General features: G+C 42.0%; 1 protein-coding gene across 3 annotated transcripts; it reads left to right on the forward strand.

The window, feature by feature from the left end:
• On the forward strand, positions 1-27,797 carry LOC138744740 (beta,beta-carotene 15,15'-dioxygenase-like). Of its 3 annotated transcripts, none has more exons than XM_069901332.1 (11): positions 1-368; positions 816-944; positions 3,199-3,328; positions 5,508-5,655; positions 6,404-6,551; positions 10,399-10,613; positions 13,439-13,705; positions 14,379-14,484; positions 15,663-15,757; positions 21,734-21,845; positions 25,432-27,797. In XM_069901332.1, exons 1-11 carry the CDS (start codon positions 305-307, stop codon positions 25,596-25,598), a joined length of 1,581 nt encoding a protein of 526 aa, XP_069757433.1. In that variant the 5' UTR covers positions 1-304; the 3' UTR covers positions 25,599-27,797. The 3 variants fall into 3 exon arrangements, with proteins under 3 accessions (XP_069757433.1, XP_069757434.1, XP_069757435.1); XM_069901333.1 differs by having other exon boundaries at positions 2-368; positions 816-863; XM_069901334.1 differs by lacking the exon at positions 816-944 and having other exon boundaries at positions 3-368.

Genomic DNA, 27,797 nt, shown 5'->3' on the forward strand with positions numbered 1-27,797 from the left:
TATTGTAGTTGAGAAAGTATTAGATTCAGAAATATCCTGCCAGCAAGTTGGTGATATCTGACGTGAAATTCTGCGATGAAGGGTGTTTGAACAAGTGGCAGAGAGAGAGAGCGAGCAAGCAATCTCATCGCTGGACATTGAAGTGGATCCGAAGTGCTGACTCCGGGGCCAGTACATCACATGCTGACCTCCAAAGAGTTCTGTTTCACTTTTTAGTCGGAGCCTGCAGCTCGGCGGTGCCCAGTCAGGGGCCAGGGATCGCCCGGAAGGGTTGGAGTGGTCCGGATCGTGTTCAGTGGGCATCATGCAGTCGTTGTTCAGCGAAAACAAAAGAGAAACCCCAGAGGCGATCAGAGCAGAAATTCAAGGTGAGAAGCACGGCGAAGGTCTGCGGCGGAGTTGCGTGTTTCAGTTTGTAAGAGAGGCGATGAAGATTGTGCGAAATCACCCACCTCCTGAATTTTGGAGGCTGGTCAGTGCGATAAAGCACTGGCTCCCATGGATCGGGGGGCGAGGGGCGGGGGGTTGGTGACCCCCCTTGGGGAAGGCGGAGCGAGATCTTTTCATCCTGCGTGAATAACTTGTTTATAAATTGCGTCCATGTCAAGGTCTTTTAAAAAAAATCGAAAGCAGAGCCCGTCAACAAAACGGGCCGTTACTCCCCCCCCCGCCCACAATCTGCTCAACTTTCCAGCAAGTTTTCTAGTTCACCAACTTGTTGGAATGACATGGCACTCAGCCCGGTTCTTATCATCGCGTCGCGCCTGCATTTTGGCCAAAGAAAGTTACAAGTCTAACAAAATTTATTTGAACAGGTGAAATTCCAAATTGGCTACGAGGGATACTCATCCGGAATGGACCAGGCATGCATAAAATTGGAGACACTGTCTACAACCATTGGTTTGATGGGTTATCTTTGTTACATAGTTTCACCTTTGAAAATGGTATGTCCAGAAGGAAATGTTGGAGATCGCAGGGCGGTGATAGACTTGATCCATTTGGTTTTAGTTGGTGTGCTTGTCAACAAAGTAAACTGCAGCAAAATCCAGATTTGGGGGGGGGGGGGGGGGTGGGAAATAGAAGGCCCAGTGGCTGAACCACGCACATGGAGGCCACTCAAAATAGGTGATTGCAAATAACGAGGCCTGTGGCCGTTTCCTGTCAGGCCTTGACCTGGAGGCCGCCCGGCCACGGGAGCGGCTTGAAAACTTGGGACTTGCCTTTCACGCAGCAGCCCGGAAAGGCCGCTCCAGTGGCGCGTTCCTCTCGGGAGGCGGGGCGACGGGTCCCGTAGCGTCACCCCGCGGAAAGATGCGGCAGAGCCATGGCCGTCATCCTTACCCATAATCCCCCACGCAGCTGGAACCGCTCTGTCTTCCTCAATCGTTGTGCCGCGTTTTGAGCCTCGGAGAGCGACCCCGACAACTCCCCTGCCTTGAGGGGGGGGCGATAGATAGAGGGAGGGGGGGGTGGGGGGAGGGTTGGGGGGGAGGGGGGTGGGGGTCAGTGGGGAGATGGGTCGCAGGCTGACGGCATGTCACCCCGCCCCTCAGTAGCCGCTTGCAGCGGCTGCACATTCAGGTCCGGCTCCGCTGATCATCCTTCCCTGAGAAGGGTCGGAATTGGCGCCTTTAGCCCTGAGAATGAAGATCAGAATCTGTCGCCAGGCTGAATATTCACCCCCTGATCCCTACCCATCATCCCTGTGGCACCTCCCCCTGTGAACGCAGGGGATGTGCCCACACCTTCTCCCTCTCCACCCTTTTGGGGCCCTTCCAAGTGAAGCAACATTTTGGAAGGGGTCACCTACTCCATCCCGTTGAAGTCTACTCCACGTCGGAGAGACTGGGCGAGCTCTTCCTTGAGCACCTCCGCGCTCTCCGCCGTAATAGCATGAGGCACCCAGTGGCCATCCGTTTCAGTTCTCCACCCAATTCCCTTGCCAACATGTCTGTCCATGGTCTCGTGCACTGCCAGACTGAGCCCACCTGCAAATTGGATGAATAACAGCTCATCTTCCATTTGAGCACCCTCCAATCGGATGGCATTAACATTGACTTCTCCAGTTTTCATTTAAACCCCACCCCCTAACCCCTTCTTCCCCGTCGTCTTTCCCCCATCTCTTTCTCTTTTCCCTTTTCCCTCTGTCTCCTTTCACCTCTCCTCTTATCATATCTAATGAACTCCTCTTGTAGGTCTGGACCCCTCCCCCAACCAGTCTTCTGTCTTTATTCTGACACCTTTCTGTTCTTTGCTTATTCCTTGAAGAAGGCTCAGGCCCATAATGTATGGAAAACATTGTGATCCATCATATTTATGACCCTGGTTATTAGGATCCACTCTGTCTATCTTTGCTTCTATTCCCCTGTATATCGCCACTCAGTGTGCAGCAGTTCAATACAGAACCGATTTGAGCCACTCGTTCTCTGGTCAAGCCATTAAGCGAGTCTCAATCCTCTCATTGACTTTAACTGTAATCAGAAAGACACAGTTTAATTTTGTGAGGATGGGGAGAATGCAAAATTGGTACTAAAGTATATATTAAAAAGGCAATTCTATCTGGGAGATGAGTTGAATAGCCTTAGAGTGCATTTTCCACACACGTACATGTGCTGGAAGTTATTCTCCATAATTGGAACATGTAAGGAACTATAGGTCCAACATCTATTATCCAGCGGTCTGTGGTCCAGCACATTTTGAATCTGCTGCCATTAGTCCAAGCTCCTTAAAGAGAGCGCAGGATTCAAACCTTGGTCCCAATCGCTAGCACTGTAAAGGCCTTGTGTTACCCGCTGCACTAACCTGGATTTAGTTTGTGATCCTTTTAGCTCAGAAAATGAGTCTGATTGAGGCACCTGCCACACATTTGACAGCTATTTTCTGTGGATTTTCTATTTTCCGACATTTTCTGTGGTCATGCAATAGCCAGGTCTTAACTTCTTCGGGTTGGAGAGGTTGAACCTGTATTTTATAGTTGACACCAATGCTAAAACTCCAGGGAAACAGATGTCAGTTACTTTGAAGAGAAGAGGAATTGGGGTGGATATGAATTGTTCTGAAACACAAATGGAATGTGGTTTCAATGCATGTCCAATAGCCTTTGATCAGTTGAAGTAATGTAATTGTAGCAGAAAGGAAAGTTGAAAATTCTTTTCTGCCACCAACAATGGTTACTAGCTTTTATATTCTTAAACCTAGGTGAGGTGTTCTACAGAAGCAAATATCTCCAAAGTGATACTTACAAGCATAATATAGAAGCTAAAAGGATTGTCGTGTCAGAGTTTGGCACAATGGCTTATCCAGACCCGTGCAAGAATATTTTTTCAAAGTAAGAAATGAGATACTGATATTTCTTCTTAATTTTAACTTTCAATTGCATTGATACCATGTAACTGGAAATTTGCAGAGTCTTGAATGGAGTCCTCAACTTCCATCCTACACGAGTTATGTCCACCCACACATAGGACCAATTTTTAAATAAAATCTTTATTAAAACTACTGTACAAGTAAATATTTTGTATTAGATGTACTGTTTACAGCCCGACACCAGAGTCCAATAACTTTATACCAGAAGTTAATAAGGGGATTGGGGAGTATCTTTATTGAAGGTAACGTACATATGTTTACATTATTCACTAAAAATTCATTTGTTAAAAATCTTTTTAAACATTTCTTTATGGTCTCATTTAATCATGCGTGGTGGGCGAACCCGACTTATGACCAATCCATCAGTCCTGACCGGTCGTAAGTCAGGGACCACCTGTTGTCCTCTTATTGTCCCTTCCAAGCAAGCACAGGGAAAAAAAAATCATTTCACATGACAGCCCTTCTTCAAAAACATTTTTTCTCAGCCTCCTTTCATTTTTTAAAAAATAAAGTAATAATTAAAAAAAAAATTTAGACATACAGCAGGATAACAGGCCCTTTCAGTCCACGAGCCCGTGTCACCCAACTTACACCAATTGACCTTCAACTCCCAGTGTGTTATTGAATGGTGGGAGGAAGCAGGAGCCTCTGGAGGAAACCTGCGCAGACACGGGGAGAACACAAAAACTCTTTATATCAGCATGGGATTCGAACCATGGTTCCGATCACTGGTCCTGACCACTACCGCTATCTGTGCTGCACTATTTTGTTAATTTTGAGTGAATGATTTTTGTTATCGGTTTCCCAATGAGTGATGGCTTTTCATGATTGTAAAAGCCTCAATTTAATATCCCCATTTATTCAATGTAGTATCAATATATCTGTGAGACTAGTGATAACTCTGGTTTCCCATCTCTGGTAAACCTGTGTTTACCACTTTGACAGAGTAGCAACCACACGACCTCATAAATTGATGTTTGTTTCATAAATTGCAATAATGTTTTGGTACCTGTCAAAATGCAAAATTTTATTGTTGTTTTTGAATTTAAATTTTGTTCACAGCATGGTAAAAGCCGATTCTGGCCATTTAAACCGATGCCACCCAAATTAACCTACAACCCCGTACATTTTGGATGGTGAGAGGAAAGCAGAATGCCTGGAAGAAATCAACGCAGACGCAGGGAGAATGTGGAAACTCTTTCCAGACAGCCATGCCGCCCTTTTAACAATTTCCATCATCTTTCCTTTTGAAGATGCCAAATTGCCATCTCCATGTCCACACCTTAACCCAAGTTGCAAACAAACGTTTCAAGCCTTTCACCAGCAAATGCTGAGGGACAAAATGAATCAGTGATGATACTCAGAACTTTTTTTTAACAGCTCAGACCTGAAACGCTCATTATCAATCATTTTCTTTCCCATGTAAGTGGCATGATTGGTATAGCAGTTAGCGTAACACGTTTACCGCGCCAGCGATTGGGACTGGGGTTCAAATCCCACGCTGTCTGTAAGGAATTTGTACGTTCTCCCCATGTATGCATGGGCATTCTCTGGGAGCTCTGATTTTCTCCCATTATTCAAAAAAAAGTATTGGTGGGTGTAGGTTAATGGGGTCTAAATTGGGCGGCATGAACTTGTGGGCTGAAATGGCCTGTTACCAAGCTATATGTCTAAATTTAAAAAAAGATTTAAAAAGTGTGATTTGAGTTTCTCCAGCAGCATTATGTTTTTACTTCCAAACTATCAAACTGACATGCCATTCGAAATTCTGTGCTGGCCGCCACGGCAAACTTTTACATTTCTCAATGTTTTAAACATGATCTTGTTCGCAGCTCCTTTCCGTCGTTTATCAGTTTTCCCCTTCCCGTCATTTTAGAATAAACTCATCACATCCGCTAAATTTCCAGTCAACTCATGGTGAAAAATTTGCGCAGTGAAATTATCTTCAGAATCCCAACGAATCATGACTGATTTCTTTCATGCTCATAAGGACGAATAATCATCTATATCGGCTTCCATCAATTTTTCAAAACCAATCAATTTCTGTGGTAATCTCTACAAATTGTTACATTGTAATGAACTCAAAATAGTAAAGAAATGAAATAAATATAAATAGTGCCTGTGTTTTTCTATTTTTGCAGGGCAATTTCCTATCTCGCACATGTTATTCCTGATTTCACTGATAATTGTTTGATTAACATTATCAAATATGGCGAAAATTTTTATGCTTCATCAGAGGTCAACTATATCAGAAGAATAGACCCAAGGTCGCTCGAAACATTGGAAAAGGTAAAACTCTTGGTTTATATCATTGTGAACTACATGGTAATTATTACAACTATTTAACTGATGTACATTCTAAAGTGTAAAAGGTATCCTCTAATCTGTGACTTCAATGTGTAATAATGTAATATACAAATGTTTCTGCGATTTGAAATGCAATTGGATTTCAGAGAGAGTTAGCCCATTGACTTTCCAGATAAGCCATTATCTCGATGTTTTAGATAGGCAAGGAAAGGTGCATAAAAATGTAATGTTGATTGTCCTGTTGACCTTGTGTGAAACAGAGGTTGGCAAGACCTTCAGCAGACAGCTCTCAGCTCACTGCCCATGCCATTTGAATGTGCAAAGAACTATTCAACTCTCTTAAAAATGAGTCATCCCTTTGCTTATCTCATTTTGTCCATGGAAAAGGATCCAAGTTTTTTTTTAGTGGACTTTATCATGCTTAAACATCATCGAGCACTTGCACATGGGTGTGGAGGAAAATTAAAAAGGAAATATTCCAAAGTTCAAACAAAAAATGTCATTTTACCACCACTGAATCTTTTTAGGAAAGAATTGAGCTTCTTTGTCCAATACCCAGATGCAACATGCTTTTGTGAATGAAATTGTTTTCCTTTTAACTTCTTGATGCTTTCCAACATTCGTTGATTGAATTTTTTAAATAAGTTTCTCCGGAGAAAATTATAAAGGAATATTAGATGTTCAGAGGTGAAGAATAGTTTTTTTAAATTTATTTGGCATATTTAAATAGGTGGACTATGCAGATTATGTCCCTCTGAACCTGGCTACATCTCATCCACATTACGATGGAAATGGAAACACCTACAACATTGGCACCTCCATCGTGGAGAAAGGCAAAACAAAGTACCTGATTTTGAAGGTACCAACAATACAGCCAGGTAAAGGAAAATCAAATCCAAACGGAAGTACGAAACAAATGCAGAAAATATGGGAACTATTCAGCATGTCAGGCCACATTTTGGAGAGAGAATCAGAGTTAATATTTCATATCAAAGACACTTCATCATTTATAGTGGCCATTCTAAATTGGGGCAGCAGCACATTTAAGTAAAAGCCTTGCTTTCACCTCGCACTACATAAATATTTCATTTTAGACATATAGTACGGTAACAGGCCCTTCCAGCCCACGACCCTGTGTGGTCCCAAATGCTTTAATTAACCTCCCCCACTGGTATGTTTTTGAAGGATGGAGGGGAAACCGGACCACCCAGAGGAACCCCACACGTACACAGGGAGAACATACAAAATCCTGACAGACTCAACTGGATTTGAATCTGGGTTGCTGGTGCTATAACAGCTATGTTAGTTTTGCCCAGAGGAAGGGTGCAATACACGAGTCTGCTGGAGAAACTCAACAGATCATGCACCCTCCATTGGAGGTAAAGGGTAATCAACGTTGCTTCCCCTTAACTTCCAGTGGATGCTGCCCGACCTGCTGAGTTGAGATGTGTTGGGTGAATTGCTCTAGATCCCGGCATCTGCAGTTTTTGTTTAACTCCAATTGGGAGAAAGTTATTCTGCCGGGAACAGTTAATTCTGCGTCACTTCCCACAGATGTAGTCTGTTCTGTTGAGAGTTTGCAGCATTTTCTGCAGCTCCACGGACCCACTTTATGATACCTAGAAGTTTTTAGTTTTTGTCTGTAGGCATGGTTCATTGTAACTGTATTCAATGTTTCTATTGCCATCTGGATTTTTGTTCAGACGAATTACTCCTTGAAGCCGTCACACTGGAATAGTTGAGGGGTATTGATAAAATGGAAGGGGTTCTGGGATATTCACATTTTACCTGTACAACCCAATGAAGCAGCATTTTCAGGTTCTTGGTGCAAAATCGCATGAACACACAACCAGACAAAATGCACATACAGGCGAATGGTACATAGATAAAAATAAATAGTAGTGTGAGCAGTTCCTTTGGTCATTAGCTGTTCCTCAGCCTGGGGGTGCTGGCTCTAATTCTCCTATAACTCTTTCCCGAGGGGAGGAGCTGGAAGATGCTGTCCACGGGGTGGTAAGGGTCCTCAGTGATTTTTTTTTTTGAGTCCTCTTCAGACAAAAATCCCAATAGATTACGTCGATTGCGGGTGGGGGAGGGAGACCCCAGTGATATTTCATTAATGTATTTGCCCCATGCCTCATTCCATCCTTTACACCTCTTACTGCAAGTCAGAGCAACAGGGTCAGGTCTGAAGGGTTTCACAATGTCCTTGGAGGACAAATCATAGATCACATATGGAATCACATGCTGATTTTTGCTCCTTGTGATTCATTTGTTGATTGGACTATAAACTTCATTCAACACTTTTATGTAATTGCCATATTATAAAAAAATATTTTTGCTAATAATAAATCTTCTTTCTTCTTTCTTCTTTGGCTTGGCTTCGCGGACGAAGATTTATGGAGGGGGTAAAAAGTCCACGTCAGCTGCAGGCTCGTTTGTGGCTGACCAGTCCGATGCGGGACAGGCAGACACGATTGCAGCGGTTGCAAGGGAAAATTGGTTGGTTGGGGTTGGGTGTTGGGTTTTTCCTCCTTTGCCTTTTGTCAGTGAGGTGGGCTCTGCGGTCTTCTTCAAAGGAGGCTGCTGCCCGCCAAACTGTGAGGCGCCAAGATGCACGGTTTGAGGCGTTATCAGCCCACTGGCGGTGGTCAATGTGGCAGGCACCAAGAGATTTCTTTAGGCAGTCCTTGTACCTTTTCTTTGGTGCACCTCTGTCACGGTGGCCAGTGGAGAGCTCGCCATATAACACGATCTTGGGAAGGCGATGGTCCTCCATTCTGGAGACGTGACCCACCCAGCGCAGCTGGATCTTCAGCAGCGTGGACTCGATGCTGTCGACCTCTGCCATCTCGAGTACCTCGACGTTAGGGGTGTGAGCGCTCCAATGGATGTTGAGGATGGAGCGGAGACAACGCTGGTGGAAGCGTTCTAGGAGCCGTAGGTGGTGCCGGTAGAGGACCCATGATTCGGAGCCGAACAGGAGTGTGGGTATGACCATCTAAATAAGTGTATGTGCTGAAATTAACTGAATCAATGGGTTTGACACTTCCCGCTGGGAATACCACTCCCTGTGAGCTGATGCCATTATTTACAAAGCCAGCGCAAGGTTCTTGGTTACTTGCGAGATGAGTTGTGGGCCTGCAGCTCAGAGGCTAGCCAGAATCCTCAGCAGGCGAAGGAAATTAGATGTTTTTAAAAAAAAAATTATTAATGTTACTTACAACCTGGTAAAAGCCCATTCCAGTCATTGAAATCAGTGTCACTCAAATTAATTTTCAATCCCCATACGTTTTGAAAAGTAGGGGGAAACAGGAGAACCTCGAGGAAACCCATGCAGACACAGGGAGAATGTACAAACTCCTTACAGACAGCTTTGAATTTGAACTCTGGTTGCTGGTGTAATAACCGCTACGCTAACTGTGCAAAAATAACCATACGGTAAGACCCACTAAGGAGCTGATTGTTGACTTCAGGAAAGGAAAGCCTGAAGTTTACAATCCAATGATCATTGGGGGATCAGAGGTGGTGAGAGTGAGCAAATTTAAGTTCTCGGGAGTCACTATCTCGGAGGATCTTTCCTGGGTCCAACACGCCAACGGCATCGTGAAAAAAATAACACGTCAGCACCTCTGCTTCCTCAGGAGTTTGCAGAGATTTGGTAAGACACCAGAAATCCTGGCAAATTGCTACAGAGGTTTGGTGGAAAGTGTGCAGAACGGCTGCATCACGGTCTGGTATGGGAGCGCCAATGCCCCTGAGCTTAAAGTAGTGGTTCTCAACCTTTTTCTTTCCACTCTCATACCACTTTATGTATTCCCTATGCCATAAGTGCTCTGTGATTAGTAAGGGATTGCTTAAGGTGGTATGTGGGTGGAAACAAAAAGTTTAAAAACCATTGTTTTAATTGTACCTAATTGACTCGTTATGTGCACCGTTTCACAACTCCAAAGGAAATGGACCAATGACTATTTTTCTCAAGCAAAATATTTCAGTAACAATTGGGTCTAGAGCAGTGGTTCTCGTTCTTCCCACTCACATACCACCTTATGCAATCCCTTACTAATCACAGAACACCTATGGCAAAGGGATTACTTAAAGTGGTGTGTGAATGGAAAGAAATCCCTCCAAAAGGTAGTGGACATAGCCCTGGGTATCATAGGCAAAACACTCTTCACTATTGAGTAAATTTATAGGGAATGTTGCTGTCAAAGGGTAGCAGCAATCATTAAAGACCAACGCAATCCAGCACACACTCTGTCCTCGCTGCTGCCATCAGGAAAGAGGTGTAGGTGCCACAAGACTCACACCAGCAAGTTCAGGAACAGCTGCCATCCCTCCACCATCAGACTCCTCAATGACAAACTCCAATCAGAGACTCATTTAAGAACTCTTGCTTGTGCACTTTATTGATTTTCTTTTGCATTACATATTTGTTAACTATTTGCAGTTCTTTTATTTGTTTACATGTTTACACTGTGTGCAGTTTATTTTTGCACCCACAGGAAAGAGGAATCTCAGAGTGGTATGTGATGTCATGTATGTGGTCTGACAATAAATCTGAAACCTATAGGCAAATAATTGAATTTCACAGATACTTTAGCAAGGACTCGTTATGAAAACAGTCAAATCACTATCATTCTATAGCCAGTAAACCTGCTGATTTACCCAAAATACTTTATACAATTTTATAACTGATGTTTAATTCTCTTTTTAATCATACAGATGAAAAGAATGCTTGCTTTAAAAATCGTGAAATACTGTGTTCCATTCCTTGTCACTCACTTCTCAACCCCAGTTACTACCACAGTTTCGGTATGTCCGAAAACTATATCGTCTTCTTGGAACAGCCGCTTAAACTGGATATTCTTAAAATGGCCGCAGCCTACTTCAAAGGAGTGAACTGGGCCAGCTGTCTTAGTTGGCAACCAAAGGAGAAGGTAGTATTTCTTTTTTCTGCATTTGACATGTGTGGCAGTATCGTGGTTGAGTTATTGATCAGGATAAGAGCTTTGCTGCAAAAGCAAGAGAATGAATTGCCCTTTGGCAACAGGAGAATTTACCCACTTAATCATGCTTAATGGCTACATGACATCATGTTTAAACTTAGACAAGATTAGATGCTCAATTTCCGATTTGAATTTAAAATTTAAAACACTGAGGGGACCCCTTTTGAGTTACTTTTATAATCTTTGGTTTGTCATGAAGGTAGAAATGTTGACTAATGAATTAATTTATCACACTGATAAGAATTTTTTTTGGCCAAACAGATTCTTTCTTGGTAGTGGGGTTAGATTTTCCTCTTTATTATAATAAAAATAATACAATATAATCTGTTTGATTTAAAATGTGGGATACCTTGGATGAAATTATATGATTTAAGTGTAATGTATCTTTTTGACTTTTAACATTTATTATGTGTTTTTTGAATGTGAAATTTCTATGTTAATAAAACTTGAAAAAGATAAACTATGCTGTTAATATTATGCAAATATGCATCTTGGGGAATGAATTGTAAAGAGTAAAATGATTCATTTACGACATATTCTGTTTTAAAACGTACAGTGCTCATCTTTGACTCATGTTTCCTGAAGTTCCTAAAATGAATAGTACTTTTTTCTTCTAACTTGATCTAGTTTTACACCACAGAAGTTGAGAATTTATAGTTAGACAAGAAAGTCTGCAGATGCTGTGATTGTAGTTTAATACCCCAAAGTTCTGGAGGAGCTCAGCAGGTCACGCATTGTTCTTTTCGGTTAAGATACATAACCAATGGTTCAGGCCTGAGCCCTTAATCAAGGTATGAGCAAAAAGCAGGCAGGTGTCTGAGTAAATCGGTGGGGGGAGAGGGGCAGTGGGATGAGGACAGACCCACAGACCAGAGGTGGATGTAAGTGGAAGGACAGAAAAAAATAAAGCTGTGATGGAGGAATGGAGAGGGAAGGTGGAGGGTGAGAGGAAAGGAGACGAGGGTAGGGAAGAGGTGGACCTAATAGAAACCCGGGAAGTCAACATTAATGCCATCTGACAGGATATTAGGTGTTGCTCCTCCAATTTGTGGGTGGCCTCAGTTTGGGAGTGCATGAGGCCATGGGCAGACGCACCAGCGCAAGAGTTGAGCGTGGATTTGAAATAGTTTGCCATTGGAAGATCACTGCCGCTGCTGCAGACAGAGCTCAACGAAACGTTCTCCCAGACTGCAATAGTCTATGAGCTCTTGCCTGTGGGACTGTGCTCCATCCCCTCCTCCTCCTTTCTATTCATTTGCCTTCCTGCTTTATGCTCATATCTTGATAGAGTCAGGCCCGAAACATTGGTTATGCATCTTTATCTTTATCTGCATAAAGATTGCTGTGTGACCTGTTGAGTGTCTCCAAAACTTTTGTGGAATTGAGAATTTATGCAAGCAGCTGATAAACATGTCCCTGGCTTTGCCTCTTTAACAAGTGGATACATTTGGCATTCCTTTAGTGCCTGTTTTTGTTTTTGTACCTGAGGTTCTCCATTAACACAGGCACATCCTGTCTCTCAGTCGAGCAAGGAAGACCAGCAATATTGTGTTGACTTGAATCTCACGCACGCTACCAGTTGGCTTTTCCAACTGTGGCTCGTGCCTAACTTGGAGCCGCTTTAGTGACCAAGGTATGAATACTGGTTGAGCATCAAGAAGAACTCAGGTGTTATTGCTCCCCAAAGATTGTGAAGGGTTCTTTTAATTCCACTTTTCAGAGCAGTTGAGGCCTTGATTTAACATCTAATTGAAAAGATTCTCCACTCCTTTATTGTGGTGAACTATGGTCTGGTATCTAGGTTGAGGTATGACTGTTGTCCTTGGAGGTGAAGGTGCTAATCAACTATGTTGGCATAAGTATAAACTTCAAGTTGTAACATAATTGTTGATGTAAATATTAATTTATGACAATTATGTACTTAGAAATGTATTTAAATGGCTCTTATGCCCTTTGCATCAGTGGACTGAAGAATACTGCTGTCAGCCTCCCAGTATAAGTGTTGTCCACCAGACCCTTGGAGGTCGTTGCCAGATCTCCCAAGCTCAGGACATGTCTTTTCATTCCACATCAGTGGAAAATGAAAATGCTACAAAACCAGCTGCGCGTTCCTATGTCATTATTCTGTCTGTGCAAAGTGTCTGATAGCATTAATGAATAGCAGTTCAAGTGTCTGCTCTGTTGTTACAGTGCCAGCGATTGGAACCGGAGTTCAAATCCAGCACTGTCTGTAAGGAGTTTGTATGTACTCCCCCTGTCTGCATGGGTTTTCCCTGGGGGTTCCAGTTTCCTCCCACTGTTCAAAACGTAGCAGGGGTTGTAGGTTAATTGGGTGTAATTGAGCAGCACGGGCTTGTGGGCTGAAATGGCCTGTTACCGTGCTGTATGTATAAATAAAAAAAATTGGAATATAAAATGTCTGTCCCATGCGTACGAGGATCAGCTTGAAGGACATCCATACAATAATCCATCAAAGGCTTGCTTCCACCGCCACGTGTCCTTCCCGTCTCTCACCCCAGCATCAAAGACTGTAGGATCTTTACCAAAAATCAAAGCAGACAGATTCCCCTTCTTTTTGGTCTTCATCCATCCTTCAGACAATCAAACCATGAGGCTGCTCTAAATTTACGGGTTAAGTTTTATGTATAAAGTTTAAATTAAGACATTTGTGAATCAAATGATAGCTGAAAACCGTGGAAATTTTAGAAGGCATTCTGTTTCTTATCTGCTCCTCATTGTCAATTTATGATTTTCAGACCTATATTCACATCATAGACCGCAAAACAAAGAAGGCTCTACCCACTAAGTTCTACACGGATGCACTGGTAGTCTATCATCATGTTAATGCTTACGAAGAGAACAGCCATTTAATTTTTGACATCATTGCATATGAAGACAACAGTTTACATGAAATGTTCTATTTAAGAAACTTGGGCTTGCCTAATGATGAATTTGAAATGAAAGGCAAAAGCTTCACTCTGCCAAAATGCAAAAGATTTGTAATTCCCTTGGACATCGACAAGGTACAGATGCCTTTCTGCGTTATGCTGTGAATCTAGAGAATGCATTGGATGTCCATCTTTTTGAAATACGTGCACGTCATTCACACTATTCCAGGTGGCGTTTCTCATTCTGTGGAGATGGCAGAGCAGTATTTTTGCACTTAACTGTCCAAGCAGTTGTGGGTTTTAAATTATCTAGAAATTGCAACGTAATCTTAGTTTTGTTAGTAATAACCACAAAACCCGATGCCTTGTTATAAGGAAATTTGTATCTGCTTTGGCCTCACGTGTGGATCCTACAACCAACCGCATATGGTTGACTCTTTAAAATGCCTTCTGAAATAGCTGCACATTGGTCACTACCGCCATCAAGGGGCAATCAGGGATGTGTAATGAATGCTCATCTTCTCAATAAAACACTTAAAAAGATGATTAAGTCAAACTTCTCCGAATTTGTGTGGGATTGCAATGTTTTTTTTTAACGTTATCTGTCCAGCAAGTCAGCCCATACTTTATGTACAACTAGGGCAAAATAAAACAAAGACTCAGGTTTTGCAGCAAAAAAACAATTAGTTATGAACAGTACAATTAAGATTGTTGATGTGTGGACTAGTACTGTGCTTCTCTTTTAACCTGGGGTTTAAGGAGAGGGGACAGAAAGCTTACTTTCTGTAATTATCTGTTGCTTTCTTAGAACACAGAATTGGGGACAAACATGATCCGAATTCCCAGCACAACAGCAGAAGCTCGGAAGGAGCAAGATGGATGTGTATACTGCACACCCGAGATGTTGTTTGAAGGTACCAACAGTCCTTGTGTTGCATCCTTTTCAGCAGTCCTGAATGATGTGAAATATTAGGGCAAGTACTGAAAGTCTTGGTCATAAAGATACGAGTTCCAAGCATTCCTTTGAAGGAAGGAAAGGAGTTAGAGTATCAAAGAGGGCGAGGGAGAGAATTCAGGAGTATAGAGCCTTGGTTCTGAAGTCCCAGCCGCCACCAATAGAACAGTTAAAATTGGCGATAGACATGAGAATACATACCATGGGGGAACGATCTTCAAAGGCTGTGTATACTACAAGAGACAACAGAGCTGGAAAAGGTAGAAGAGGTGATAATATGTAGGTTTTTTTTTCCAAAATTAAACTTTATTAGCAAATCTTTATGGAGTAAAACCAAGGTGGTGACCAAAGATGTGATCAGCCAATTTTTACCTTGGGCATTGGAGTATTGAATTCACCTTAAGTTTGCAGAGAATGGAAAAGAATGCAAGCTGGAGGTGAGTTGTAAAGGTCCAGGTGTGGGTTTCCGCGGCAGGTGAGCACAGGTGGGCATTGGAAAGGATGTAGAAATAGACCATTCTCAGTAGTGGTTTGCATGGGGTTTGTAAATTTCAGGCAGCACAGCAAGGGCGAGGATGGAATCATTTGCTTAAGAGATAAATTTATTGTAGGGGACAAGGGCAATGGTTCTTCTCCTTCTACACTTAGTGGCATATTTTGCTTGTTCAAAGATGTCTGTTAGACAAGCAGCATTAAAATTGAGAAACAGTACACTGGTTAGTGTAGTGTTTAACGCAATGCTGTTGCAGCACCAGCGACCGGAGTTCGCATCCAGTGCTGTCTATAAGGAGTTTGTGGGTTCTCCCCGTGTCTGCGTGGGTTTCCTCCCACCATTCAAAATGAGGGGTTGTAGGTAATTGGTGTATTTGGGTGGCATAGGCTCGTGGGCCACAAGGGTCTGTTACCATGTGGCATTTCTAAATTTAAAATTGGGTGCAGGAATAAAGATGCGTAATAAGCCATACAATTCAATGCAAAACAGAAAATTAAGTCTTGGCATTTCAGATGTAAATTTGAAGATTCAGAATTACTTTTGTGTTATTTGTTAAATAATTTGATCCAAATATAGATAAATAATATCTATATTTATAAATATCTATAAATAAGATAATTGCATTACCTAAACTCTCTTTCCAGGAGTAGAGCTTCCTCGAATAAATTATGATCACAACGGCAAAAAGTACAGGTACTTCTATGCGTCCAAAGTTCTGTGGCGGCCAATTCCAACCAAGGTAAAGTTTTAAATCCTGTATTCATGAGATGAAACTAAACTCGAGGAAAATCATTCAATTACATGTGGAGTCTTCACCAATGAGGAAAGTTTTTGCTTTTGTTGCAAGCTCTTATTTTTTTTCAATGAGTTACTTTGGAGGTGAGAACAGGTTGCAAACACTCACAGATATAATAACATTTTCACAGAGGAACAGCCACCTAAGAAGGCATATACAGAGTTAATGCTCTCAACTAAAAAAACTAGAACAATGGTTGTTATTCCAGGACACTTGAAGAGAGTGGTGAGTAAGACCAGATAGGACCTTTGCAAATGGTATGTTTATGACTCCTGCTTTTGGGAAATTGAAACTAAATCAATATTGATCAAGCAAGTCATGTGATTGAGACACTTGAAGAAGCAGCATTTAGTATCATCAGCAAGTCATTTGAAAAGACACAATTGTGTGAGATGGACGCTTCTGCTCTTTCTCTTTGTCAGAGGGAAACTGTGATCTGCTATGACCATTGTAATGGTCATTATTGATAGACTTATGTCTGGGTAAAGGAAACAGGATCATGACCATTCTGATGGTCATTTCGTTTAACCCTTGCTTGGGTTCATGGAATCATCATGGAAGTCACAGGTTTCTTAAACCCTATGCAAGGAAAAGGGGAGTTTTGACAATCATCGTATGAAGGAACATTTCTTTGAAAGCAACTCGACAAGAATTCATGAGTTTTGAGAAGTCTGATGACTCGGTGTCTCGCCTACTTTATAATTACTTCTGGACATCATTTTAAAGGTTTTGAGATTCAACATAGGATTTCTAGGACTGAACTTTGAATTGACTTTCCAGAATTGTGCCTAAGCTATAATGGATTGGGTAATCCATACACACACATACACATTTGTGCATAGTTGGGGTTAAGTTTAGATTTAAGCAAGATGTTATATTATTAGTAATTTTTAAAAAAATATTGTTTTAAAAATACCATTGTCTTGATGAATTTCTATTGTTGCTGGTTCATGAGTTAAATTGTAACATCTGCTTTAAAATGGGTGGTGACTTGTGTCCACCATCCCTTCATTAAGGTTTTGTAGAAGATAGAAGGCCAATTTGCAACTGAATCAAAGACTAGCATACTTTTGCAAGATCTAAGGATGTGTTCTCTGCATTTGGTTTGCTTCGTAGTCCCAATGGTTAAGGTTAATTTGCCCTTGTCTATTTTAGATTAGATACTATTTATTGTTATGTAATAAAACGGAAATGTAACATTACACAAAATCGTCTTTAGTCCTCCATAAGGTGGACAAAGATTCACCATTAGCATTACCTGGCACCCTTTACAGTCAGAGAAAGGGGGAGATTCAAACTGGAGGACATGGTTTAAGACTGAAGGGAGAAAATTATAAGGGGAACATGAGGGGAAATTTCTTTATGCAGAGGGTGGTGGGGATGTGGAATGAGCTTCCGGCAGACGTGGTCGAGGCGGGATCATTGGTTACATTTAAGGAAAGACTGGATCGTTACATGGATAGGAGGGGACTAGAGGGGTATGGACCGGGTGCTGGTCAGTGGGACTAGGAGGGTGGGGATTTGCTACGGCATGGACTAGTAGGGCCGAACTGGCCTGTTCTGTGCTGTAAGTGGTTATATGGTTATATTAAAGTGAAGCAAAAGAGAGTCCCTTTGGTCATTGAGTGTCCATGGATTCGCCTCCGTTCTCCCACAGCTTCTACAGCCGCACAAGATTCCACTCCAGTTCAAACCATCAGCAAACCTCCAACCCAATCAGAAAGTCTTCAGCGCCCAAGACCTTTGGGAGCCTTCCTTGCCCTCAGCACCCTCTTGAATCCCGGTACGTGGTTCTCAGGAGCCAGTGTCCCTCAGCCCGATAGGAGTCCTTTGATCTCAATTCGCCAACAGCTCACTGCCTTTGTGTGGTCCTTCAGGTGCTGAGCCCCACGCTGGTCTGCCACCGTTGTCACCATCCTTGGGGTGATCTCCCCTGCTTCTCCTTCTCAGCAGGAGGTGCTACTGGTGCCCTACATCAGTCCCCTACTCCCCTGGAGTCTACGACCCCTTGTGGCTGCTGCCAAACACAGCCATCTCTGGTTTCCTCTCACCCTCCAAATCATACAGGTTAATTTGGCTGAAATTGGGTGGTACGCGTTTAAAAGGCTGAAATTGGTTTCTACCATATTGTAAAAAAAAATGTTTTAATTAGACATACAGCATGCCAGCAGGCCATTTCGGCCCATGAGTCCGTGGCGCTCAATTTACACCCCCGGTACGTTGGGAACAGTGGGAAGAAACTGGAGCCCCCCGGGTAAAAGCAATGCAGATGCAGGGAGAAAGTATAAACTCCTTACAGACAGTGCAGGATTCGAACCCCAGTCCCGATCACTGGCGCTGTAAAGGTGTTGTGCTAACTGCTGTGCCAACCGTAAATTTTTTAAAAATTTAAATATTGGGCCCAGACCCTGCAAGCACTGGATTTTTTTTTTTGCATGAAAGTTTTCCATCCAAATTAAATGTAGGTACTCCCTGTTCTTGCGATGGGAAGGGAGTCTACAGTTAATCCTTGGCAGGATGGTAGTGAGATGTGTGCTTTACCTGAGTTACACATTCAAAAGAAAACTTGTATATTCCACTACAATCCTGAGATAAGACATTCTGAATAAGCTTTAAAAATATCTTAATCTTGGAACTTACAGAAACAACATTCTAGAGTGTTGGATCTGTGCCAGCTGAATGGTGCACCATGGTTTCATTTCTCTTACTGCTGTGATCAATGGATTCTGGGTCAAAAACACCACCAGAAGTGAAGCGGTAATGCATTATTTTTATTCGTCTGTGTGCTGAATATTACCCAAGTCTGGGAGCTCAGTTTACATCGTTGTGAGATTGAAATTGCACAAGTCCAAACTTAAGGAAATGGGGAGGATTAACGAAACCCAGATACGTATTCTGTTACTCCTTCAAGCTCTGGAGGCGATGTCGTGGCCTCCCATATCCTGGGATATCCCTTCACTTAATTCGAGACATTCTCCAAAATCTCTGACCTGCACCAGTCTTTTGTCATGACACTCCCAGTGTTGATCAACAATTTGGAATCAAGCTGCGACTTTCTAGCCCGCACAATTAGTGGATCAGTGGCAATGAGGGTAATTTAATAATGATGAGAACTTATTGTCATACACATATTATTCAAAATTGTGGCACTGCTGCAACGGAAGTACTGCTGCCGATGTGGACTCACAAGAGCAAGGGGTGGAGACAGCGATCCTCCGCACAATGCATCTGCCCGGTCGTAATGCCAACGGCTCTGTGCAGGTTTTAAACGGCCTGTTAAAGGAGCTGATGGTGTTTTTACTTTAGATCCTGGAATTGCCCAAGATGGTAACACCTTTGCTGTTAGTGGACTTGAGGAGTACCAGACTCTGGGGGAGCAGCAGTCCGGCACAGGGCACCAGAAACTGGGAGACACCCCCCCTCCCCCATTGAGAAGAAGCAGAGGACATCCTTCTATGAGGACTATCCTTCTGACCCTACAGGACAGTGACCACGACAGCAGACCAGCAAGGGTTCAGCAGCTGAGAGACCACACATGCTGCAGGCTGCTGCAGACTGGCTCATGGGAACCAGGTATTGGAACCAGGATTCAAGAGGGTGCTAAGGACAAGAAGTGTTCCTGGAGGACCTTGGGCTCTGAAGTCTTGCTGATTGTGTCAGAGGATTGCTGACGGCTTCAACTGGATTCTGTGCCGGCTGCAAGAACAGTCACTCAGTGTCTGAAGGGATTCTCTTTTGCTGCTTCTTCACTTCCTGTAAGGAGGGGTGTCAGGCAATACTAATGCAACTCTTTGTCTGCCTTATGAGAGAGTAATAGCCTGAATAAGAAGTCTAATAGCTTGAATAAACACGAGATTGTCTGATCTTGGAAGTTAAGCAGGCTCAGGCCTGGTCAGGACTTGGAGGGGAGACCACCTAGGAACACCAGGTGCTGTAGGTTTCAGTGAGGGGCGCTGGACAAAGTGATGACTCTCTGTGTGCAGTAGACAAAAGTCAAAGAATTTCATATATGTTACGTTCAAAATGTAGTATTACATGACAATAATGGGATCCTTACCTTTGACTAAAGGAATTTTGTGTAATTACATTTTCTGTTTATTACATGACAATTAAAAAAAACTTGAATTTTGAAATATAAGGTACAGATGGCTGGAATTCTTTCTTGCTGCACAGGTCCATACGATGCACTAAATACGAGGTATATTCAGGTGCTACCCTACTTACTATGGTCCCACTTACAATTTTTAAAAAAGTTACGATGGTTCGAATCTATACTTTCAATTTTGAATTTCGATCTGCTTGCGATATGCAATACGCTGCTCTTGCAATGGCATCGAATAGCATAGTCTCTCGCGAAGCTAACTCGACCACGCTCGCAGTCTCTAGCGATCACGCGAACGAGTGCACTGTAAACAACCCATCATGTCTACAAAACACCCATGTGTGTTCTGCGAGCATCTCATCAGATGAGGGTGAAATTGATGACCCTGTCACTTTAGCACCATCCAGCAATTAATTTTAGTTCACTGCTTCAAACACCCTTCAAGCCCAGTGTGCTTTCAGCTGTGTACATTAATGTTTTTTTTAAGTGGGGAATAAAGATATTCAAAATTTAATTATAAAAAATGGTAGGTGTGGTATTCTTTTTTTGACGTGAATTTTTTCGACTTAATGTAACCCCACCGTAGGTTGAGGAGCACCTGTGTTGAATGAGACCTAAAAAGAGATCAATATTAAATAATATATAAATATTCACAGTTGTAGTTAGTACAAAAGAAATCTTGTAATTGTGCAGACAGATCTTTGGTGGCCCTGGTGTAGTTTATACTTGGGGTGGTATGGGAAGTTTCAAGGGCCTTTGATGCTACTGAGGACCAGAACTATTCTTGAACCTAGATTTGGTGGACATCATGAAGGTAGGGTGATAGGTAAACTAGTCCTATCCTTTCCAGTCCACCCATGCAGCTACCCTTGTGGCCCATTGTGCATAGAGTCTCTGATGCATCGTGAGGTCCTGTTGCAGCTCTATAAATACCTGGTAAGACCCCACAGATTATTGTGTTCAGTTCTGGTCACGTCATTACAGGAAGGATGTGGAAGCTAATGGAGAGGGTACAGAGGAGATTTACCAAGATGTTGCCTGGATTGGAGAACGTGCCTTATGAAGTCAGGTTAACAGAGCTAGGAACATTTCTCTTTGAAGCAAAGAAGGATGAGTGGAGACTTTATAGCGGTCTATAAGATTCTGAGAGGCATAGATAAGGTAGGGAGCAGCACATTTTTTCCCTAGAGTGAGAGTAGTAAACACCAGAGGACATCTGCACAAGCAGAAAGTTCAGGGGAGACAACAGAATTATGTTTTTTTTTACAGAGTTGTGGGTGCCTGGAATGGATTGCCAGGGAGTGGTAGAGGAGACTGGAATAATAGGGGCCTAAATAGGCACATGGATGAATGAAAAATAGAAGGTTATGAGAGAGGGATGATCTTAGGGTTTTTTAAAAAAAAGATATATATATAGGTCGTAGGCCAAAGGGCCTGTACTGTGCCTGTAATGAGGTTTTGCCTTTTGATGTTCACAATTGTTTTTCTTTTTGTAAAGTTACATTTCAAAGGTGTTGGGAACTAACCACTGAACGGCCCATTCTGTGTCTCATCTCTCCAAGAATATGAAGTAGGTGTGTCGGTGTAGAGCTTGTGCAGGAGAGTCAGTCTGTGCCAACTGGAGTTGGTGTCTGAATCTTCTTTCCTATGTGGCTGAAGTTTTATTTTAATAAAAGAAGTTTTAGTAATAGTATTTCGCAGGAAAGAGAATCTCAGGGTTGTATGTGATGACATGAATGTACTCTTACAATAAATTTGATTCTTGTAATATATTACAGCATGGTGTTGTAATTGTGTCTAAAAATTCTTTTTTTTAGATAATTAAATGCGATATTCAGACCAGAAATGAACTGGAATGGGAGGAAGATCATTGCTGGCCTGCAGAGCCAGTGTTCATCAAAGCCCCTGATGCCAAAGATGAGGATGACGGTGAGAGCAGCTTGTGTGCCCACTGAAAGGGTTTGCAGAAGAAAACAAAAGATGAGCTCTGCAGGGAATTAAGAAAAAAGATACTATCTTCCACAAAGTGAAATGGGGAGGGAACTGAATTTGGCCTCATTGATAAAATAATATCCTACTTGAATCTTACTTAAGTTGGGCGAAAAGACAGAAATTTGAAAAGAAACAATTTTAAATGCATAACTCTTTACGCAGGCTGCATCACCTGCTGTCAGGCTGAGTGTAACATTCACAAAAGGAAGGCAGCCGACACACTGACCGACACGACGCAACAAACCCATAATTCCCCAAATATAAGTTTCATATAAGTTTGTTGTGAGAGTTTTGGTTATTGAGCATAAGAAAAATGTTCAATGTTGGTGGGGGGGGGGGTGGGGAAGGAGAATTAAAAGAAGAATTTAAACTCTGAGATGTTTGTATTGGAATTAACAAGTATGACATGTAAATAATGTTGATAATGATATTAATTATATTGCTATTCTAGTGCTCCAACACTCTCTGGAATTCAAATATCTAACCAACAGTGCTTCCAAAGTTGCTTCTAAAGATTTTTTTTTGCACCACAAGATTCTTGCACTACTTTTATGGACCATGTTGTCACCAACAACAGAGGCATAAAGGGAGACAAAGTCCTGTGGGCAGAGTTTAGGATGGAGGTTAGAGAGCAAGACTCCAAATTTCTACCAGTGCCATGAGCTAGTGAGTGCATAGAGAGGAGGATGAAGCAGGTGAATGCAGGACTGGAGAGGTGGTGCAGAACTTCAGGACTGGAGAGGTGGTGTGGGACTTCAGATTCCCAAAGATGTTGGGACCTTTTGGGGGGGGGGTCATATTTCTTCAGACAAGATGGAATGCACCTCAACAGAAGAGAGGGGTGGGGGAAATGATGGGACCATTGGGTAGTCTCTGAATGAAGAAAACCTAAGGTGGAAATGGAATGGAAGAGTTCAGGAGAGAAGGTATTTAGAAAGGTGAAGAGAAAGTAATTGTACAAAACAACATGATCATAATGACCAGAGTATATCAGAAGATATCTGGTCTTTACCGTGCAATGCATGATCTGAACGACAAATAAAGGTGACGACTTGAGAAAGGGCAGCGTGCACATGCTTACTAGGTGAGAGAATTAGGTAATGTGATATAAAATAAAAAGGTCCATCTAAATTCAGACAGCATTCAGATCATGGCACACAAAGAATTAAACGGTGTGATTTACTAGATGCTATGAATAAATAGTTGCAAGGCTGGAAACTGAATGTTTAAGAGTATTTGATATTTCCAAAAGATGAGCAGAAAAAGAGAGATCAGTTCATAAAGAGAGAAGCTCAAGATACAGAACCTGTTTGGGTGGAAATAAGAAAGAGTTGGGGCAGTGAGAGTAGTACATAGGCCCAAAAAGTGGGTGATGCTAATTCTCATTTCGAATTGGCAAGGGTTACAGGAATTGAACAAGAAACAGGCCATTTCAAATGTGGCATTTTCCAATGAGACAGGATTAATTGATGTTCCTTGATGCCCAAGGAAAGCATCGTCATGGAGCTTAAAACTTCAGCTTTAGGGTGGGAGATCTGCAACTGAAGTTAGTGTCCTGCACCCTACTGGGTATGATTAGGGAACTGAGGGCTGTGGGTATCTGGAGTTGAGACCTGGAGTCTATTATTCATGATTACATTGAATCAGGGAGAGCAGGCTTGAGGGTCCTGGTGTTCTCCTCTTTTGTGGTTTTTTCGAATAGTTATAGTTTTTCCACTCAAACTCCAACAATCGTCAATATAATTAATATCATCAACATTATTTACATTTCATACTTGTTAATTCCATACAAACCTCATAGAGTTTAAGTTCTTTTTATTCTTGTAACCACCCCTGCCCCAACATTGAACACTTTTCTTACACACAACAACCAAAAGTATGAAACATGTATTTGAGGGATTATAGGTTTGTTGCGTCGTGTCAGTCAGTGTGTCGGCTGGCTTCCTTTCCCTATGGCTTTCCCTGGTTAGAATGGGATAGACCCCCTCCACTCCCCCGCCAACTGAGGGGCGAATTAGAAGGGTAGGGTAGGGCGGTGAGGCATGGCAGTCCACGCTACAATTGTGCCCCTATGTAGTTTAAGTAGGGCTGCCAGACCTTGGGGGAAAAAAAAGTGCTGTTTAGTTTCCTTGGTTTATAAGTAATTTCATCCAGAGGAACATAGCTCTGCATTTCTGTGTTCCAGCGTTCAATGCTCAGGTAGGAATTGGACTTCCAGGCAACTGTTATTGGCCACTGCCAATGCAATCATGACTAATTGGATTTGAAATTTTGACAGCTTCATTGTTAAGCCTTGTGCCCATTATTATTTCCCAACAGGAACTGCTTTGGGTCCTGTGGGAATTCTTTACCTATGATTTTTTTTTCCAGGTCTTGGCCCAATTCCACCCAAAAGGGTCTCAACTTGGCACATACCTAGGTTGCGTGCACAGAAGTTCCTGTCGCAATGCCACATCTAAAGCATTGGTCTAATAATTCAGGTTTAAATCTGTTCAATTTTTGCACCATCAGGTACAGCTAGTGCAGAAAATTGTATTGCACCAGCCTGCACAGCACGTTGATGACTGCAGTCATGTTGATCTGGCAGAGATCCCCTGATCTCCTGTGTTATTGTGGGATATGTTGTTAAGGAGGCAGGAATTTAAATTTAGAAATCAGAAGAACATTCAGACAGCGTCAGCATCGTTTTATGAAAGGAAATGGTTTGACAAATTTTAGATTGAGCTGTATGGCATGGTTACAGGCCATTTTGGCTCATGAATCCATGGTGCCTAATTTATACCCATTAATCTGCACCTCAGTGTGTTTTGAATGATAGGAGGAAACTGGAGCCCCCATGGGAAAACCTACACAGACATAGGGAGAACGAACAAACTCCTTACAGACAGCGCAGGATTCGAATCCCAGTCACTGGCGCCGTAAAGGCTTTGCGCTTTGAGGGTTGAAGGGATTAAGGTGCCTGTGTGAGAAAATCACTAAAAGCTCGCAAATAGTAATCAAAAGATTATGAATCGTTGACAAAAGCCCAGGAGATTGGAAGATGATGGAAATCTGAAATTCAAAAAGAAATTGGTGGAATTACTTCAGAAGTCCAACAGCATCTGTAGGATGGGAGGAGATAAGTGATCGTCAGTTCTTCATAGTTGTCCAATCGGAACTACCTTCTCACTTTTTTATACAAAGACCTGAGATTCAGAATAAATTGGTAATATTGGTAAAATTCTAGATGAATGTATTAATGATTTTCCAAATTGACATTGGATGTGTTGCATTATTGGACCTGAAGCAATTTTCTTCATTTTAATGAAATATACAGTGATTTACTGTAATTACAAATAAAACATTGTGTGAATCTAGATTTTGGGCCAACTTTAAGCTGCAGAACAGTAGTGGATTATTTTGTGGTTTGTTGCACATCAGAAAGTAATTAATACTGTAGAGATTTGGCCTGGGTGTGCACTGGGCTACCTTAAATGAAGTAAATGCATATATTTAAAAGGTTTGAATCTACATATATTTGCAGGTGTCCTGTTGTCTTCCATCGTGACTACTGATGCCAAGAAACCATTTTTACTCATACTCGATGCAAAAACATTCACAGAGGTGGGCCGTGCCTCAGTGAGTGCTGACCTTCATCTGGATCTTCATGGCATCTTCATTCCTGAAAAGGAACTAAATCCAAGAATGTAAAAGTAAATAGTTCTTGAAAGAATGCAGCCGAAGTCTACTCCGTTGAGCTTTCGCTCTTTCATTTGACCAAAGCAATACCAGTCGTTGGACAGGAAATGAAGCTCTCAGATTTTTGCCAAGCCTAACTTCCTGTGAATAACTAGAAATTAATTGAAATTCAGATTCAATCCTGTGAAGTGAATTGGTTGTGAGAAATGTTTTAGTTAATCTACCCTCGAGTCATTAAGTGACCAAAATGCAATGAAAAATGCATGACTTGGGAGATTTAGCAGTGAAAGACACAGAATAGATTCACAGTTGACTAGAGGTGAATTTGGTATATTTAAAACAGATTAATATGAAGGATGATTTAAACTTGCATATATTAAAGTACTTCCTGTGATACTGGAGACTAATTGAAATTCAGATGTAATCCTTTGTCGGATGCCTGGGTAATTTCTGCTGATGGTGAATTTCGTGTAATATTACATCTGTTTGATAACATAATAGAATCTTGAATGTTGAATTTTATTGCTGGAAGATAAATAGCTATGATAAAAAATAATTTAGTAAAGGCTTTATGGTTTGTGCTTGATCTACTGACATCGTCAAATCTTAGCAGCAGAAAATTGATATTAAAAAAAATTCTCTTGTGCTTATTAATGATGCTTTCAAAATAAGTGGAACTGCTGCAGCCTCTAAAGGATTTTAAACTGGGAGACTGCAACCATTCGGGGATCATTCAGGGAAGGAAAAAATAGTACAGGTTGTACTTCTCTTATCCGGCCCTCTGTGATCCAGCAACTCCCATGGTCCAGCATGTTTGAATCAGCTGCTGTTAGTACAAACTCCTTACAGACAGCGCGGGACTCGAACCCTGATCCTGATTCTTTGGCTTGGCTTCGCAGACGAAGATTTATGGAGGGGTATGTCCACGTCTGCTGCAGGCTCGTTGGTGACTGACAAGTCCGATGCGGGACAGGCAGGCACGGTTGCAGCGGTTGCAAGGGAAAATGGTGGGTTGGGGTTGGGTGTTGGGTTTTTCCTCCTTTGTCTTTTGTCAGTGAGGTGGACTCTGCGGTCTTCTTCAAAGGAGGTTGCTGCCCGCCGAACTGTGAGGCGCCAAGATGCACGGTTGGAGGCGAGATCAGCCCACTGGCGGTGGTCAATGTGGCAGGCACCAAGAGATTTCTTTAAGCAGTCCTTGTACCTCTTCTTTGGTGCACCTCTGTCTCAGTGGCCAGTGGAGAGCTTGCCATATAACACGATCTTACTGGCACTGTAAAGGCGTTGCGCTAACCGTGCTGCCCACAATATTATTTCCTGTTTTAAGCTTTGTTCTACCTTTGATATGTTTACATAGGGGGTTCCCTTAGGGGTCAATTTCTGTTTTCTGGCATTTTCTGTGGTCTGGCAGTGGCCAGCTCCCAATGTCACTGGATTAGAGGTACAACCTGTACTACAGGATAAAATACAGAAACACATTCAAGTCCTGAAATAACATGGAAATAGATGCAGAAGGAATGCCCTTTGGAGAGCCAAAATAAAGTCAGGGGATGAAACATTTACTGCTTATTTTGGTGTTACATTCCTCTGTCACTGAAGTCTAATTCAATTTCCAAACCAATGATCAGATTCACAGCTAGATTTCATAGAATCAGGAAAAAAGGTGTAGGAGAAGTCCGCCTGATCTTTGGACACCTATATTTATAAAAGAGCTGCTTTTTAAAAAAAAGTTTTAATTTTTCACACTATGATCCATATTAATCAAAATACACACAAACATTTGAATATACACAGCGTCCTTTTCTCCCCTTTTTCTTCCCTCCCTCCTTCCCACCCCCCTCCAAACCCATTAAACGTTCAACATATACAATACAATGAACCCATTAAACAATGTCATCACACAATGAAAATAAACAAGAAAATTGAGTCATCTACTTTTACACACTGGGTCAGTTCATTTCGTCTTCTTCTCATTCTATCATTTTAGGGGGTGGAGGTCCGAAGCAAGCCCTCTCTGTTGTGTTCCATGTACGGTTCCCAAATTTGTTCAAATAATGTGAATTTATTTTTTGAATTATATGTTATTTTTTTCCAATGGAATACATTTATTCATTTCTATGTACTCTCAGGCTCTCTTCTGATTTCCAGGTTGACATTATACATTTTTTGCTCCAGCTAAGGCTATCATAATAAATCTTTTTAGCGTTTCATCCA

Source organism: Narcine bancroftii, chromosome 10, assembly GCF_036971445.1.
Source record: "Narcine bancroftii isolate sNarBan1 chromosome 10, sNarBan1.hap1, whole genome shotgun sequence".
Lineage (NCBI taxonomy): Eukaryota > Metazoa > Chordata > Chondrichthyes > Torpediniformes > Narcinidae > Narcine > Narcine bancroftii.